An 18,051-nucleotide genomic window follows, 5' to 3' on the forward strand; every position below is an offset into this window, starting at 1 on the left:
ATTCTGTTACTTATGCATTCTTAGATATATTTGTTCAGAACTGAAAATAATATAAGCTTCATTTGTATTGTAATCATGCACCACTCAATGAAAATCCAGTCCCCTAACTTACTGTTAAGATTGAGTTATTTACATATTGTAATTTTTATAGGCCCTTGTAGGTGAAGGCTAGATGTCAAAATGTGGGTTACTAGATATGTGGTTTTTCCAGGAAATTGGGCTAATTTTAAAACCGTTTAGTAGGGTAAAAATATAGATTTGGCAGGGCGAGTTTTTTAGGCTATTTTACAAATGCAACATCAAGGCAGTTGTGACACTCCCCTCTTTAAACCCAATATTAATGCAATTCAAATTCAGATACTTTTTTGCATGGTTTCAAGTAATAAAGTTTTCAAACAACTTAGTATGCATCTTGCTCTGTTATACTCATCACCTGCCTGTCCTCTCTCACTACATCCATAAACCTTCTCTTAGGCCTTCCTCTTTTCCTCTTGCCTGGCAGTTCTGTCCTTAGCATCCTTTTCCCAATATACCTAGCATCTCTCTTCTGCACATGTCCAAACCAACGCAATCTCGCCTCTCTGACTTTATCTCCCAACCGTCCAGCCTGAGTTGACCCTCTAATGTACTTTGAAGCACTGCACTATTTATTTGGACACTTTGATTTTTGTAGTTTTTAATAAAAGCACTTTGCACTTTTGCACCATCCCGTTTGCTTCATTGTTGTGCCTCACTGTCTAGCTCATCTGTGACATTACCAATGGTGTCGGGTTCAAAGCTCCCAGAAACAAGATGGGAGCATGGAGCGGAACCCGCATTGTCACAGTATTCATTTCTATTCCTGTCCATCCTCGTCACACCCAATGCAAATCTTAGCATCTTTAACTCTGCGACCTCCAGCTCTGTCTCTTGCTTTCTGGTCAGTGCCACCGTCTCCTGCTCATATAACATAGCCGGTCTCACTACCATCCTGTAGACTTTGCCTTTCACTCTTTCTGTCACAAATCACTCCTGGTACTCTTCTCCTCCCATTCCACCCTACTTGCACTCTCTTTTTCACTTCTCTTCCACAATCCCTATTACTGTAATTTGCTGATCCCAAGTATTTAAACTCATCCACCTTCGTCAACTCTACTCCCTGCATCCTCACCATTTCACTGACCTCCCTCTAATTTACACACATGTATTCTGTCTTGTTCCTACTGATCTTCGTTCCTCTCCTCTCTAGAGCATATCTCCACCTCTCCAGGGTCTCCTCAACCTGCTCCCTGCTCTCGCTACAGATCACAATGTTAATGTTAGCAAACGTCATAGTCCACGGGGACTCCTGTCTAATCTTGTCTTTCAACCTGTCCATCAACATTACAAATAAGAAAGGCTCAGACCCGATCCCTGATGTAATCCCACCTCCACATTGAATGCATCCATCACTCCTATCGCAGACCTCACCACTGTCACACTTCCCTTGTACATATCCTGTACAACTCTTACATACTTCTCTGTCACTCCTGACTTCCTCATACAATACCACAACTCCTTTCGAGGCACCTTGTCATATGCTTTCTCCAGGTCCACAAAGACGCAATGCAACTCCTTCTGGCCTTCTCTATACTTCTTCATCAACACCCCCAGAGCAAACATTGCATCTGTGGTGCTCTTTCTTGGCATGAAAACATAGTGCTGCTCACTAATCATCGCCTCCTTTCTTAACCTAGCTTCCACTACTCTTTCCCATACCTTCATGCTGTGGCACATCAATTTTATCCCCCTGTAGTTACTACAGCTCTGCACATCCCCCTTATTCTTAAAAATCAGTACAAGTACACTTCTTTTCCAATCCTCAGGCATCCACTCACTTTCCAAGATTCTGTTAAACATTCTGGTTAAAAACTCCAGTGTCATCTCTCCTAAACACCTCCATGCTTCCACAGGTATGTCATCTGCACCAACGGTCTTTCCATTCTTCATCCTCTACATAGCTGTCCTTACTTCCTCCTTCCTAATCAGTTGAACTTCCTGATTCATTATCTCCCCATCATCATGCCACTTCTATCCACTTAATTCTTCTAAAAAAATATCAAGTCTAGTTTTGAAAGTCCCTAAGGCTTACTGTCTACCACGCTACTTGATAGCTTTTATCAAGTGTTTATGGTTCACACACATTGCTATTACAGCGATGCTGGACAATTTTCTTCAGCCAGGGATGAATCACCAAAAGAATGAGCTGACATTACATCATATATAACTGGAGAGCCTATAAAAAGGGCAGCTCTGCACAGTCACAGGTGTTTTTTACAACTAGTACAACAAAACGCAAGCAGTCCTTTTAAGGATAGTGAGTCACCTCAAAGTAAAGAGCAGAGAATCGGTCCATTGTGGCATTTGGTGCCATCGCTACACTATAAAAGTATCTTAACAGAATGAATCTGCTTATGTAAATAAAAAGCATTTCCACTCTATTAATGTGCTGCTTCATAGTGCACAGAAAGTGTTTGCAAGCATGTACCTGAACAGATGCGCTATGATAAATCTGACCCTGACCCACCAAATGATCAGCCAGATCAGACAGTCTTACAACTTCATTTGAATGTAATTAGCAGAATGTATAAACAGATAATTAGATGCAGCATTTATTTATTAACCAAATCATTTAATTTGTGGTCAATATCACATAGGACACCCTTTATATTCCTTAGTTCATTGGCCACATCTCTTACAGTATCCACTATTGCTGACTCCTGAACTCACTATTTTGTGACTCCTGAACAGTCCATCAGCATACAGCCAGTTGGCCTCCCAGTGGTTTGTAAGGCAGAGGTGTGTGTGCAGCCAGCACCGGAAAATGTACTCAGCACAGCAGCATCATCACCCACTGACCATTGCACGGGTTCAAGTTTTTGTAATATTGTCTGAAACAGAATAAACAGATGGTGGGTTGTGACTCACCTTTTCATGTTGACTGTGATATCCGACCACTTCTTTTTTCTTTTGGGCACTATACAACTTTCTGAACTTGAACTTTTGAGTGCCTCTGCTACACTTTTGTTTCTTATAACACTGCATAAGCCAACAAATAGTACGTTTTTCCTGGCCTCCACTTCACATTTGCTGAAATTCTTCTTTTTTACACATGACTTTTTCATTGTTTTTTTAACCAAAGACTGAACGGAGAGTGATATCTATATTGATTTTTTTTCTGTCGTTTGATAGCCATTTGAATTAATTTCTTTACCCATAGCTGGAAGTCCAAATCCATTTATACTTACCAGCCACGCTGTTTTCAATTATTACATGAGTTTATATGTTTGTATTTTATTGACATTATGTAAATGGAACAGTGTTCACCAAAGAAAAATTCGAAGGGATTTGCAAATTTCTTCCTCTACAGTGCAGTACTAAGGTGTTGTACCGTGTTAGCCATTATGAATTTAGAGAAAAGCCAAGCAAAATGACATCTTTTATTGGCTAACTAAAAAGATTACAATATGCAAGCTTTCGAGGCAACTCAGGCCCCATCTTGCCTGAAGAAGGGGCCTGAGTTGCCTCGAAAGCTTGCATATTGTAATCTTTTTAGTTAGCCAATAAAAGGTGTTATTTTGCTTGGCTTTTTCCTCTACAGTGCATAATATAATTAAATGATTCAAGGAATCTGGAGGAATTTCAGTGCGCAAGGAGCAAGGGTGTAAGCCTAAGCTGAATGCCTGTGATCTCCGATCCCTCAGACAGTACGGCATCAAGAACCGTCACTCATCAATAGCTGATATACCCATATGGGTAAGGGATTACTTTGGCAAACCTTTGTCAAGCAATACAATACAGAGTTACATTCACAAATTCCATTTAAAACTTACTGTGCAAAAAAGAAGCCTTATGTTAACCAAATTCAGAAACGGTGTTGACTTCTCTGGCCTCTGAGGCATCTGGGGATGGACCATCACATAGTGAAAATGTGTATTATGATCAGATGAATCAGTAATCCAGATCTTTTTGGAAGAAATGAATGCCATGTGCTCCGCAACAAAGACAAAAAGGATCATCCAGATTGTCATCTGCAACAAGTTCAAAAGCCGGGCTCTGTCATGGTTTGGGGTTTTGTCTGTGCACTTGGCACAGATAATTTATACTTCTGTGATGGGAGCATTAATGCAGAAAAGTACTTTGAGATTTAAAGTAACATAAGGTGCCTTCAAGACAACATTTATTTCAAGGTCACATCCATGCATTTTTCACTAAGACATTGCAAAACCACGTTCTGCACACATTAAAAAGTTATGGTTGTGGAAGAAGAGGGTACGGGTACTGGACTGGCCCACCTGCAGTTCTGAACTGCCCCCAGTAGAGAATGTGTGGGGAATTGTGAACCAAAAAATGCAACAATGACGACCCCCTACTGTTGCACAGGTTAAGACATGTTTGCAGGAAGAATGGGTCAAAATAACACGTGTAATGCTTAATTGCTTGGTATCCTATTGCCAAAACGTGTTGCAAGAAGGAATGGCAACATTACAAAGTAGTAAATGCTTTATTGTCCCAACATTTTTTGGAATGTGTTGAAGACCTGAAATGTAGGAATGGATGTATATTAACAAATGAAATCAAGTTGATCAGACAAAACATGGCATATCTTGGTTTCATATTGTCTGCAATGAAATAAAAGTCAAAGTAAATTTAAGAATCACTGTGGTTTTTTTTTAATTTGCATTTTCCATACCAAAGTTTTTTGATTTGGGGTTGTAAATATAAAACAATTTAAATACATAAATTCCAAAGTGACCATAAACAGGCAGAGAGTCAGTAAGAAGCAATGTAATTACAATATATACACTCATAACAAAAGAAAATAATAATTTTAAGAAAAAGATACAACAGGACAAAAGCACAAAGAAATCAAGGATGATAAAACTCATATATTGCAAACACAATCAAACTGTACCTGCAAATTATTAGCATACAAAGACAATTATTGAGCAAATAATAATAGAAAGCATGAAAAATAATTAATAAAATCTTACACAAGAATTAATAAGACATCGGGTGAGATTATATTGCTCCATTCCTGTATTGAACATTGAATTTTCAGAATCGTTTTTTTTATTTATGAGGAATATTGTTAAACTGTTGTGACGTGTGAGTTCCTGTCTTGCACCCCAAAACACGAGGCTGAGTCTCAGTACTTTAGCAAAACCAGCTTTATTCAGATTGGAACAGGAACAGCACGGTTATTTATTGTAGCAGGATCTACCACTCTCCTATACACAAACACAACAATCAGGCAGGGTCGTGGCCAAGTAATGCTGTTTCCTGTATTTACTGTATAATGTTCCTTGCATCAACCATCGACGACAAGCGCTTATAGTGCGACTGCAGTCGGCTCGGATTTGCTTTCGTGGCAAGCCGCTGCAGTGCTGGGAGCCTGTGGTTGCCCCTGCAACCGATAAACTGTCTTACACAGACGCAGTAATCGTGCTTCGGGACACTGTTTGGGGTGTCATCCTGTTGGGGGGAGTCCCAAAAGAGTTTAGAAACCTTACACTGTATATGAAGTATATTACCTCTCTTGATTAGATTAGATTAGACTAGATACACTTTATTAATCCTGAGGGGAAATTCAGATGCATACAGCAGCAGAAGCATAAAAAAACAAGGATACAAATACACAGAATAGATAATACAGGCAATAAGTAAATAAATAAAGAAAAAAAATTATATTGTACAGAAATTTGAAATTTTCAAATGATGCCTATATTATTCTTTGTTCATTGTAATGTTAATTGCCATTTGTCTTTACATTTATTTAAATAACAATCGGTCCTTAATTTATAGCAAATTATGTAAGGTGCATACAGTATTTTTTCCTGCACATCTTCTGAAGAGGTACGTTTTATGTATATTTTATTGAAAAGATGTTTGTCATCATAGACCACTTATTTGTTTTTTTTGTTAATATAGTTTTTTTTTTCTCTCATTTGATAGCCATTTGAATTAATTTTTCTACCCATCAGCTGGATGTCAAATCCACTAATGCTTACCAGCCACCCTGTTTTCAATTATAACATGAGTTTATATGTTTGTATTTTATTGCCCTTATGGAAACGTTTATGAGGAACATAAAGCCACAGATTTGGTATCTGATGTATTTACACTTCATTAATTTATGACAGCTTTAATGATGACTGAATGAAGAAACAGTGCCCTCTGATGTTACTAAAAGAAATATCATGTAAAACCTCAACTACTATGTTCCATGCATGTCCAATGATAAGCATTATTTACTAATTTTTAATTATAATTAATTTTTAAAGTTGAGAAAAGTTTTGCATTTTTTAATTTAATTTTGTTTTTGATATATTAAACTGCATTCTTTCAGCTAGCACACTTTAAGCTGTAAACACCATGAAAACAGAGAGCCCAGCAAAATAGCATAATTACAGTATTTAGCACATTTATGTGATTGTATTATTTAAATATAAGGAACTGTGAACATGGATTTATTTTCATTAACTATGAATGATAATTGGCCGTTACATAAAAAGTATTTTGTTATATATTCAGCTTTCAGTTGCTAAATTCAAGAGGACTGCATACTGTACTTAAATTATTGTAGTGGTCCAGCCTCTCAGACTTCTCTAAAACATACATAGTCTTATTAATAACACCTATGAGTTTCATGACTATGTCAAAATCCGTGTCGTACAATATATAGAAAAGGAGATGGTATTATTGCATTTTAATACCACAAAGTTAATGGAAGAGAGTCCAGCCCCTCTGAAGGAGATTGGTTCCAGAGTCCAAGCTGTGCGTCGAGGTGAGTCCGACTATATCTAGCCGGAACCTCTCAACCTCGCGCACTAGCTCAGGCTCCTTCCCCTTCAGAGAGGTGACGTTCCACGTCCCAAGAGCCAGTTTCTGTAGCCGAGGATCGGACCGCCAAGGTCCCCGCCTTCGGCCACCAACCAACTCACACTGCACCCGACCTCCTTGGCCCCTCCCATAGGTGGTGAGCCCATGGGAAGGGGGACCCACGTTGCCTCTTCGGGCTTTGCCCGGCCGAGCCCCATGGGTGCAGGCCCGGCCACCAGGCGCTCGCCATCGTGCCCCACCTCCAGGCCTGGCTCCAGAGGGGGGCCCCGGTGACCCGCGTCCGGGCAAGGGAAAACGCCGTCCAAAGTTTTCATCCATCATAGGAGGTTTGTTTAGCTGGAAAAGGGTGGAGTGCCCTCTCAGGGTTGGTAGCGAGATCCTGCCCCAAGTGGTGGAGTTCAAGTATCTCGGGGTCTTGTTCACGAGTGAGGGAAGAATGGAGCGTGAGATCAACAGGCGGATCGGTGCAGCATCCGCAGTAATACGGGCTCTGCATCAGTCTGTCGTGGTGAAAAAGGAGCTGAGCCACAAGGCGAAGCTCTCAATTTACCAGTCGATCTATGTTCCTACCCTCACCTATGGTCATGAGCTATGGGTAGTGACCGAAAGAACGAGATCGCGAATACAAGCGGCTGAAATGAGTTTCCTCCGCAGGGTGTCTGGGCTTTCCCTTGAAGATAGGGTGAGAAGCTCAGTCATCCGGGAGGGGCTCAGAGTAGAGCCGCTGCTCCTCCGCATCGAGAGGAGTCAGATGAGGTGGCTCGGGCATCTGATCAGGATGCCTCCTGGACGCCTCCCTGGTGAGGTGTTCCGGGCACGTCTAACCGGGAGGAGGCCCCGGGGAAGACCCAGGACACGCTGGAGGGACTATATCTCTCGGCTGGCCTGGGAACGCCTTGGGATTCTCCCGGAAGAGCTAGAAGAAGTGGCCGGGGAGAGGGAAGTCTGGGCATCTCTGCTCAAGCTGCTGCCCCCGCGACCCGACCTCGGATAAGCGGAAGAGAATGGATGGATGGAAGTTAATGGAAGGGGAATTAAAAAAGGGAAGGATCCTAGCTTAAGTTGAGAAATGTAGATCAGGAAAGGAAAAGAAGACTTACAGTATTTGGTAGTCTCTCAAGTGGTATTTCCTTGGATAGCAGACCCATATTTTGTTGTTAGGGCCTGAAAATATTAAAGAAGACTACATATAGCACACAGTAAAATTATGGCATTATGCTATAGCTTTTAATCACAACATTATTATATTTAATTTAATTGAGATTTTTTTTTATTCTATATGAGAAACAATCTCTTGTGTAATGAACTGTAGTTACCTGGCAGTTTTCTATTGTTACCATTTCCTTTAAAGTTGAATAATACTTTCATACCGTATATACTTCCATTTAAGTTCTTCCATGGATAAGTCTGAGCTAATTTCTCGTATTTTATAATGTCGGTTGTATAAGTCAAATGCAGAAATCTCACACTACTGGTCCAAGAGATTACGATATGCTAATGCCCACCTGAGAGACTAACCATGGTGTACATTGCCTTTTTTTTGTATGCATTGTTCCTACTTGACCACACGGTAATACGCAAACTATTCCGAAGCGACCTTTGCGCTGTTTAGTGTATTTTGTATTTCACACCCTCATACAACTTTATTGTAAGAGCATCCGTTATCTATGATGGAACATTAAATCAGAAGAAAATATGAAGCTAGTTTTAAATTAAAAGTCAAAGTTGTGAAAGAAATTGGTAATTCGACATGTCTGAGAAACTGGTGTGTGATTGGAGGAAGCAAGAGATGTAAAAAAAAAATAGTGTCGTATTTTTGAACGGGCGTATAAGTCGGGGGCTGATTTTACGATCGATTTTTCAGTTTTTAAGACCCAATTTATACGCAAGTATATACGGTAAATGCTATGGGCATCTCACTTTGAGGGATTATAATGAAAGTTTTTCCCTATTAGTGGAGAACTCAGGTGTCTGTATATGAAGCAATGAATACATAGAACAAATTACTTTGTTACTGCTACCAACTGCAAAATATATTCTAGTAAAAATCATTTCTGGAAGACAGGCTGTTTGAATAAATATTATAGCTATCAGTTTCAGGTAAACTGAGGAACCTTCTGTAGTTCACCTTAGTGTCTAGGAATCAGTGACCTGTACTGTTTTTTGGACATTTTAAGCACCCTTGTTTCCGCATTTCTAAAATGTATTGCTGAAAGCTATAGAAATTGTCAAATATTTCTGGTGATCTAAAAGGTCTATATGGTAGATATGCTTTATTTTTAAGGTACTTTTTTAATAAGAAGGTACATATATTGCCTTTTTTAAATGACCCTGAAAATCTTTTTATAACTCAGTATAGGGTTGAGTACTAAAGTTTATGAATTAAAAACATTTTCCATTTAACTTAACAACCTTCTGAGTCATGATTTGATGTAAAATTAAATATTAGTAATCTAATTTTTGGTCACTTGCAATCAATATTATTATTATTATTATTATTAATAATAAGCAATAACATTATAGAAATTTGTATCACAGCCTCCCAGACTTTAGATTTTATTTTTAAATGTAAAATTTTTGTAATCATAATTTTCTAGGGACTTACTGTCTAAAATTGTAACCTAAGTCACCTTTTAGCTTTATGCATATGTAAAATATACATGATTATTTTTTGCTACACTAGTTGTATTAAAGACAAATTGCTGTCACTGTAAAACTCATAGATTTAAACAAAAAATATATATTAGGAAATCTAATGCCATCAAATTTTTAACTTAGGAGCCTGCCCTAAGCCTGTCTGCCTGAAAATAATAGGTGTAAATGCTGGATATCAGTCCACTACAAGCCCCATTCACTTACTCTAGACAATTTAGTCTTGTCATTTATACTTGAATATTTTTGGGATGTGAAAGGAAATTGACTTTTCTCTTTAAAATTCAAGTGGGCACAAACATAATATGCACACTCTATAGAGGTAAGCTGGAGCTGATGCCGAACCCCTGAATTTCTATAGAAATTACATAAAATATAATGATCAAAACTCATTTTAAAGAAATTATTAAACCAGCTATCATTTCATTTAATAAGTTATTTTATGTTAAAACATAACAGAAGAAGGAAATGTGAATAAAACACAACATGGTTATCTGTTACGTCATATACTGTATATTAAGAAACAGTTCTGAAATATAGTATAGAAATTGTAAACCATAATGCATATAGCATTATCATACTTTTTAATGGCTATCATAGGTTTCATTGTAAATAAAACATAAGTCATTGATATAGTAGTAATCCTTTTATAGTATTATCCTTTTGCATATAATGAACACTGGTAAATATTAAAGAAACAAGTCATGTAAGTTATGTATTGTTAACAAGAAAAAGAAAAAATAAACACAAAGCTTGAAGATTATTTGTATTTGCAGTGTACTGTAAATTGGAATAGAGATCATTAATATGTATTTTTGCTTTAATGTATCATTTTTGCGCATAATAATCATCAAGGTTATTCACACTGTTCTTATAAGTAAATAATAGGCAATTTTATGGCTAAAAAAAATCCAAACTTTTTTGCTTGTGAAAAAATAACCTTTTTATCTTACAATTGTACTTGTATGGCTGCACATACATGGCTAGGAAATCCTCAAAATTGTGTTTGCTTCTGAAAAAAATAACTTTGTTTATCTTTCAACTACAGATCGTCAGATGGATTGCATCTATTCCAAATCGAACCAATTATCTGAAAAGGATGACAACAACAATGATGAGTATGATAACTATGATGAACTGGTTGCTAAATCTTTGCTTAACCTAGGTAAAATTGCAGAGGATGCTGCTTATAGAGCAATGACTGAATCAGAGATGAACAGCAACTCTTCCAATAGCATGGAGGAAGAAGAAGATGAAAATGATAAAAATTTGAGGAAAAATGAACTTAGCTTAGACGTGGATAGTGATGTAGTGCGAGAAACAGTGGACTCATTGAAGCTTCTGGCACAAGGACATGGAGTAGTCTTAGCAGACAATTTAAATGGTAGAGGCTTTCTGGATGGGACAATGCCAGAGAGCAATAACAATAACAGCTGTGGCAGGAACGCAGACATGGGCATGCAGGGCAAGCCCACAAGTAATGGACAGGTGGAAGAGAGTGATGAGGAAGTATGCCTTAGTAGCTTGGAATGCTTGCGAAACCAATGTTTTGACTTGGCAAGGAAGCTAAGTGAGACACAGATACCTGACAGAAATCATCAATTGCAACATCAGCCTATGTATGCAGACTGTCAGCAGATGAGCATGGAGGATGAGGGAATGGGGAGGACGCTGGACCGAAACTACTCGGATATGGTAAACTTAATGAAATTGGAAGAACAATTGAGCCCCAGAACCAAGACCTTTTCTAGTTGTGCACGGGAAGAGATATGCCAAGACAGAGATGAAGATACAACCTCTGTTACTTCTGACCGCTCTGAGGAGGTTTTTGATATGACCAAGGGCAATCTGACTTTGCTGGAAAAGGCAATTGCTCTTGAATCAGAGAGGGCCAAAGCCATGAGGGACAAAATGGCTATCGAGGATTCATTAAGAGACAATATTCAAACACATGGCGAAAATATTCCAAGGCAGCACTATGGGGATGAGCGGAAACCTAGACTTCATGACAGCCACATGAAGAAGCCATACAATCCAAAAGGTAACTGCTAAACTGATCAAAATGGTATATGAAGCCAAAAAGTTAAATACGTTAGATTTATGCTCAGATAAGTACTATTATAGAAAATACCTAAGTACATATGTTATTGTGGCTATTAAACATATCAGTAGTACTTTTTGCTAATAAGGTGTTCTGTGTGTGTTCTTATACTTAATTTGGATGACATAGGTTAAATTAATCATAACCCTTTTCTTGTTGTACGTTTCTTAAAGTACACTTATCTAAGAAGTTGTGTTGAATTCAAAATATCCTATACCTTTGCTTAGATAGCTTAATTTTTCTTGGTGTTGAATCAAAAATGGCCTTTTTTTATTTGTATTTTCCATTTACCACAACAAAATCTAAATTAATAACTCTGTAATATTTACAAATATGTTTTCAAAATATATCTCAATATTACCAGATTAACTGAAATTGCTTACGTTGTCATGGACTGGGGTTGCTGGAGCCCCAGGATATAGTGCAGCCCAACAGCTCATGGTGTATCAGCACCCTTAAACCTGAACTAAACTTCACAAGTAACAGACATGGAAGGTGACAGCCCAACTGCCTTCTCTCTCTCTCTCTCTCTCTCTCTCTCTCTCTCTCTCTCTCTCTCTCTCTCTCTCTCTCTCTCTCTCTCTCTCTCTCTCTCTCTCTCTCTCTCTCTCTCTCTCTCTCTCTCTCTCCCCTTCCCAGGCAACAGAGCTCCCCCTATCCCAGGCAGCCTTGAACCTGTGGAAGTAATTCTGTCCTACTACTGGACTACAAGAGTCAAACCTAAAATTTTTGGTACTATTACAGTTAGGTCCATAAATATTTGGACAGAGACAACTTTTTTCTAATTTTGGTTCTGTACATTACCACAATGAATTTTAAATGAAACAACTCAGACGCAGTTGAGGCAAATAAAGCATTTTTTAACACAATCCCTTCATTTTAGGGGCTCAAAATTAATTGGACAAATTAAATAACTGGAAATAAAATATTCATTTCTAATACTTGGTTGAAAACCCTTTGCTGGCAATGTCAGCCTGAAGTCTTGAACTCATGGACATCACCAGATGCTGGGTTTCCTCCTTTTTAATGCTCTGCCAGGCCTTTACTGCAGCGGCTTTCAGTTGCTGTTTGTTTGTGGGCCTTTCTGTCTGAAGTTTAGTCTTCAACAAGTGAAATGCATGCTCAATTGGGTTAAGATCAAGTGACTGACTTTGCCATTCAAGAATTTTCCACTTCTTTGCTTTAATAAACTCCTGGGTTGCTTTGGCTGTATGCTTTGGGTCACTGTCCATCTGTATAATGAAACGTCGCCCAATCAATTTGACTGCATTTAGCTGGATTTGAGCAGACAGTATGTCTCTGAACACCTCAGAATTCATTCAGCTGCTTCTGTCCTGTGTCACATCATCAATAAACATTAGTGTCCCAGTGCCACTGGCAGCCATGTACGCCCAAGCCATCACACTGCCTCCACCATGTTTTACAGATGATGTGGTATGCTTTAGATAATGAGCTGTTCCACTCCCTCTCCATACTTTTATCTTGCCATCATTCTGGTAGAGGTTGATCTTGGTTTCATCTGTCCAAAGAATGTTTTCCCAGAACTGTGCTGGCTTTTTTAGATGTTCTTTAGCAAAGTCCAATCTAGCCTTTGTATTCTTGAGGCTTATGAGTGGCTTGCACCTTGCAGTGCACCCTCTGTATTTACTTTCATGCCATCTTTTCTTTATGGTAGACTTGGATATCGATACACCTACCCCCTGGAGAGTGTTGTTCATTTGGTTGGCTGTTGTGAAGGGGGTTCTCTTCACCATGGAAATGATTCTGTGATCATCCACCACTGTTGTCTTCCGTGGACATCCAGGTCTTTTTGCGTTGCTGAGTTTATCAGTGCTTGCTTTCTTTCTCAGGATGTACCAAACTGTGGATTTTGCCACTCGTAATATTGTAGCAATTTCTCGGATGGGTTTTTTCTGTTTTTGCAGCTTAAGGATGGGTTCGTTCATCTGCATGGAGAGCTCCTTTGACCGCATGTTGTCTGTTCACAGGAAAATCTTCCACATGCAAGCACCACACCTCAAATCAACTCCAGGCCTTTTATCTGCTTAATTGATAATGATATAACGACGGACTTGCCCACACCTGCCCATGAAATAGCCTTTGAATCAATTGTCCAATTACTTTTGAGCCCCTGAAACGAAGGGATTGTGTTAAAAAAATGCTTTAGTTGCCTCACATTTTTATGCAATCGTTTTGTTCACCCCACTGAATTAAAGCTGAAAGTCTGCACTTCAACTGCATCTGAGTTGTTTCATTTAAAATTCATTGTGGTAATGTACAGAACCAAAATTAGAAAAAAGTTGTCTCTGTCCAAATATTTATGGACCTAACTGTATGTCTTAACCACTCTTCTTTTACAGTATGTTTCTTCTGGCTTTGCAATGCAGTATACCTTTCATTGAAGCACTCTTTATTTGTTGGTGCTAATTTTCAAAATTACATGTTCCTTTCTAATGCAGTTTGTACTGTCTTTCAAAGATCCTTTGATTTATACTGGCTTTATCTCCCAAAATGACTAATTGCATCAAAGAGAGCATTGTCTTATTCTCTGTCCTCTTTTGACTTCAAATATCAGGTTTATGGCCAAGCTGACTGTGCTATTAGATCATTTTCTAATTGCGTTTAGTTGATATTTTTTATGCAATGAACAATAATTCTGTCCTTGAAGTTAACTGTAAAACTGTTCATAATCAAAATGCAAAATTACTATTTAACAATATTTTAAAAACTATTTAACAATAGTCTGAAATGTTGTGTATGAATGTAAGTCTATGTCCTGAACTTGAATGTACATTGTGAAAAGTGAACTTAATAAGCAGTTATTAGATTCTCTATGTGATATTAACTGCCACTCTTTAGTTTGCACAAAAAAAACTTTATGTAGGTTCAAATAGAAGAGAGAAACAGAGACACGGCTTATAATGAATGCTGAAGGTATATCTATAGGGACTTTAGTTAGCTTTTAGACTCCCACATTTTGGTGGCAAAAACCTTTGTTCGTTGGCAGTGCTTTTCAAACAGTGGCAAAAATGGCCAGATATTTGGATTGTAAACCAAACAGTGCATACTGTAGTTCTTAATTGTAAGACCCATATATCATCTGCATCCAATATCTACAGCATCCATTGTTCTGATTAAACCAGTGGTTCTTAACCTGGGTTCGATTGAACCTTAGGGGTTCAGTGAGTCAGTCTCAGGGGTTCGGCGCCGGGAGGTCAAGACATGCACCCGACTCATATGATTCGTATGACACGCCCCGCTTGGTTATCATTAGCTGTAGGTAATTACGCTACATTGTTCGGCCAATCGGTGCTGCAGGGAATTTGGTGCACTCAGTAGTCGACTTGTGACTGTCGTGATAGTATGTCGTGAGATTTCTTTCTTAATATTTTAATCCATACTAACTATGTCGAACAAAAAAAGAAAGTGGTTGGACGAATATGTACAACATGGATTCACATATATAACAGAACATGATGGGAGTCAGTGTCCTATCTGTATGATTTGTAATGCCAAGTTAAGCAATTCTAGTCTAGTACCGGCAAAACTAAAAGAATACTTCCTTAACCTACATGGAGATGGGGAATATAAGAACACAACACTTGCTGAATTCAAGATAAAGAGAGCCAGATTTGATGAAAAGGCCACTCTGCCTGCTCTCGGTTTTGTACCCATCAACAAACCGATCCTAACAGCATCGTACGAAGTTGCTTACCTGATCGCAAAGCAGGGCAAACCACACACCATTGGTGAAACACTCATAAAACCAGCTGTGTTGAAGATGGCGAATCTGATGCTGGGAAAAGCAGCCGAAGTTAAATTATCACAAATTCCTCTTTCAAATGACACCATCAACGATACAATAGAGGATATGAGCAAAGACATCTTAGCTCAAGTAGTTGCAGATCTAATTTCAAGCCCGACAAAATTCAGCCTCCAACTCGACGAGACCACAGACGTTTCTTATCTAAGTCAACTTGCTGTATTTGTGCGCTATGTGAAAGATGACATGATAAAGGAAGATTTTTTATTTTGTAAGCCTCTTACAACAACAACTAAGGCAGCTGATGTGAAGAAACTTGTGGATGACTTCTTCAGAGGCAACAATCTTTTGTGGGATATGGTTTCTGCAGTTTGTACGGACGGAGCTCCAGTCATGTTGGGAAGAAAGTCTGGTTTTGGTGCGCTAGTGAAAGCTGACACACCACACATCATTGTTACGCATTGTATTCTGCACAGGCATGCGCTGGCAACAAAAACCTTGCCTCCAGAAATGACGGAAGTATTAAAAATTGTAGTTGAATGTGTGAACTATGTGCGAAATTGTGCGATAAGGCACCACATTTTCAGTGAGCTGTGTAAAGAAATGGGTTCTGAATTCAAGGTACTTCTGTACCATTCTAACGTTCGGTGGTTATCCAGGGGATGGGTGCTGAATCATGTTTTTGCTATGCATGTGGAATTAACTCAGTTTTTACAAGAGCCCCAACATCGTCATGCAGATTGTTTTAAAAATTCTAGGTTCATTCTCATTTTGGTGTACATGGCCGATATATTCGCAGCTCTTAATCATCTCAATCAGCAGAGGCAGGGTGGGGGAGTCAACATCATCGAAGCGGAAGAAAACCTGAAGGCTTATCAAAAAAAGCTGCAGCTATGGAAACAACGAACAAAGAATGATAACTTCGCAAACTTTCCCCTGCTGGACGACTGTGTAAGTAAGATCGAAGATGTGTCTGGAATCGGAGATATTTCTGTACCTACGGAACTGAAGCAAGCAGTTGCCACGCACTTAGATGAGCTTGCAAAGTCTCTCGACGGATACTTCCCTACAAGAGAGTCATATCCAGCATGGGTGAGACAGCTGTTTACGTTTGACATTGAGACAGCAGATGTCAATGATGAATACCTCGACGAAATCATTGAAATTCAGCAGAGCCAGATTCAACAGCAACTCTTCAGAACAACAATGTTCTCATCGTTTTGGTGTCGACAAATGGTAAGTTATCCTACTATTGCTAGGAAAGCCCTGGAAATTTTAATACCGTTTGTTACAAAATATCTTTGTGAGCAATCTTTTTCGAGGATGCTGGACATAAAAACGAAGAAAAGGAACAGACTTTGTTGTGAAAATGACATGAGAGTGGCAATTGCCAAGGTGAAGCCACTCATTTCTGAACTGGTCTCTCAAAGGCAACAGCAGAAGTCACACTGATTTGCAGTAAATATTCATTATTATTGTAGCCTGGTGAAAATTAGGTGATGGGTGTGTGTTAAAATGATAAAAATAGCATAATACAATAAGTTTATTATTGGAATACATAAGTTTAAAAATTAAAATCATTTCAGTGTGGTAGTATTAAAAAAGGTTATGTCCTTGTGAAAAGGTATGTAATTTGTTGTGAATTCATGAATTATATTGGTTTTGTTCTTTGAACTCAGTGATGTTAATACACGATTCATTTTGTAAACCAGTAAAACATATACCTATGTCTTGAATTTGAAAAAAATCATATTTTATTTTTCAATAAAGAAGGGTTCGGTGAATGTGCATATCAAACTGGTAGGGTTCAGTACCTCCAACAAGGTTAAGAACCACTGGATTAAACTAAAATAAACCAATTATGCAAATGCTAAACATGGAAATACATCTGTCTTTGGATGAAAAGATGTATATTTAAGTAATCTACTCAGTATAAGTCAAGGGTGTAAGGATAGAGACAGTGACTTCTTCTTTAGCCTATTAGCCATAATGTTTGTCACATTTACTGTACATTTTATCTATATTAGAGATGTAAATCTTGATTACATTTTATAACTGTCAGTAGATATCCTTTGATGAATTCATGACTTAATTGATAAATATTGACACCTAGCTTTATAATACAAAAAATAATGCAAGAAAACATTTTCTGTTAAAAAAAAAAATCTATTAATGCATTATGCTTGTAAGAACTTATTTTGCCTCTTACTATCCCAGAAAATTGAATTATGCATTTTTGAACAGTAGTAGAAGCATACCTGTGTGCCCAGGAATCAGTCACTTGCACAGTCTGTTAACTGTCTTAAGTCCAATTTTTAAGTAAGTATGAGAAACCCTTTGCCAGAGTTGAGATACAGTTTAAATATGTTATTGATTAAAAGTTATAGTATAAACAAAATATTGAGCTGTTCACAGGGTTCTGTAAAGTAACTTCTCCGCAAGGTTGTCAGTTTTTTGTCTGGGTTGGAAATTTTGGGGTTGTACACTCACTGATTTTATATATCATTTTTGATCTTTGTAGTGGTGAAATGTGGTGTTATAAATCTTGACTGATAATGCAATCCAAAAGTCAGTTGTGAGCTTTAGCTTATGGTGTGTTCATCTGCTATGGGGCAGATTAGAAATATGATCATCTTGGTTGATAGTTTATTTGAACACCTTTTGAATACAAGAA

General features: G+C 38.2%; 1 protein-coding gene across 15 annotated transcripts in view; it reads left to right on the forward strand.

The window, feature by feature from the left end:
* Positions 1 to 18,051, forward strand: part of LOC114648100 (myelin transcription factor 1-like protein) — a 647,050-nt gene that overhangs the window by 388,663 nt on the left and 240,336 nt on the right. For all 15 annotated transcript variants that reach the window (XM_051925515.1, XM_051925514.1, XM_051925524.1 and 12 more), the window contains one exon: positions 10,562 to 11,554. In XM_051925515.1, coding sequence (XP_051781475.1) covers positions 10,562 to 11,554 — 993 coding nt within the window. The remainder of the gene's footprint in view (positions 1 to 10,561; positions 11,555 to 18,051) is intronic.

Source organism: Erpetoichthys calabaricus, chromosome 3 (assembly GCF_900747795.2).
Source record: "Erpetoichthys calabaricus chromosome 3, fErpCal1.3, whole genome shotgun sequence".
NCBI classification, from domain to species: domain Eukaryota; kingdom Metazoa; phylum Chordata; class Cladistia; order Polypteriformes; family Polypteridae; genus Erpetoichthys; species Erpetoichthys calabaricus.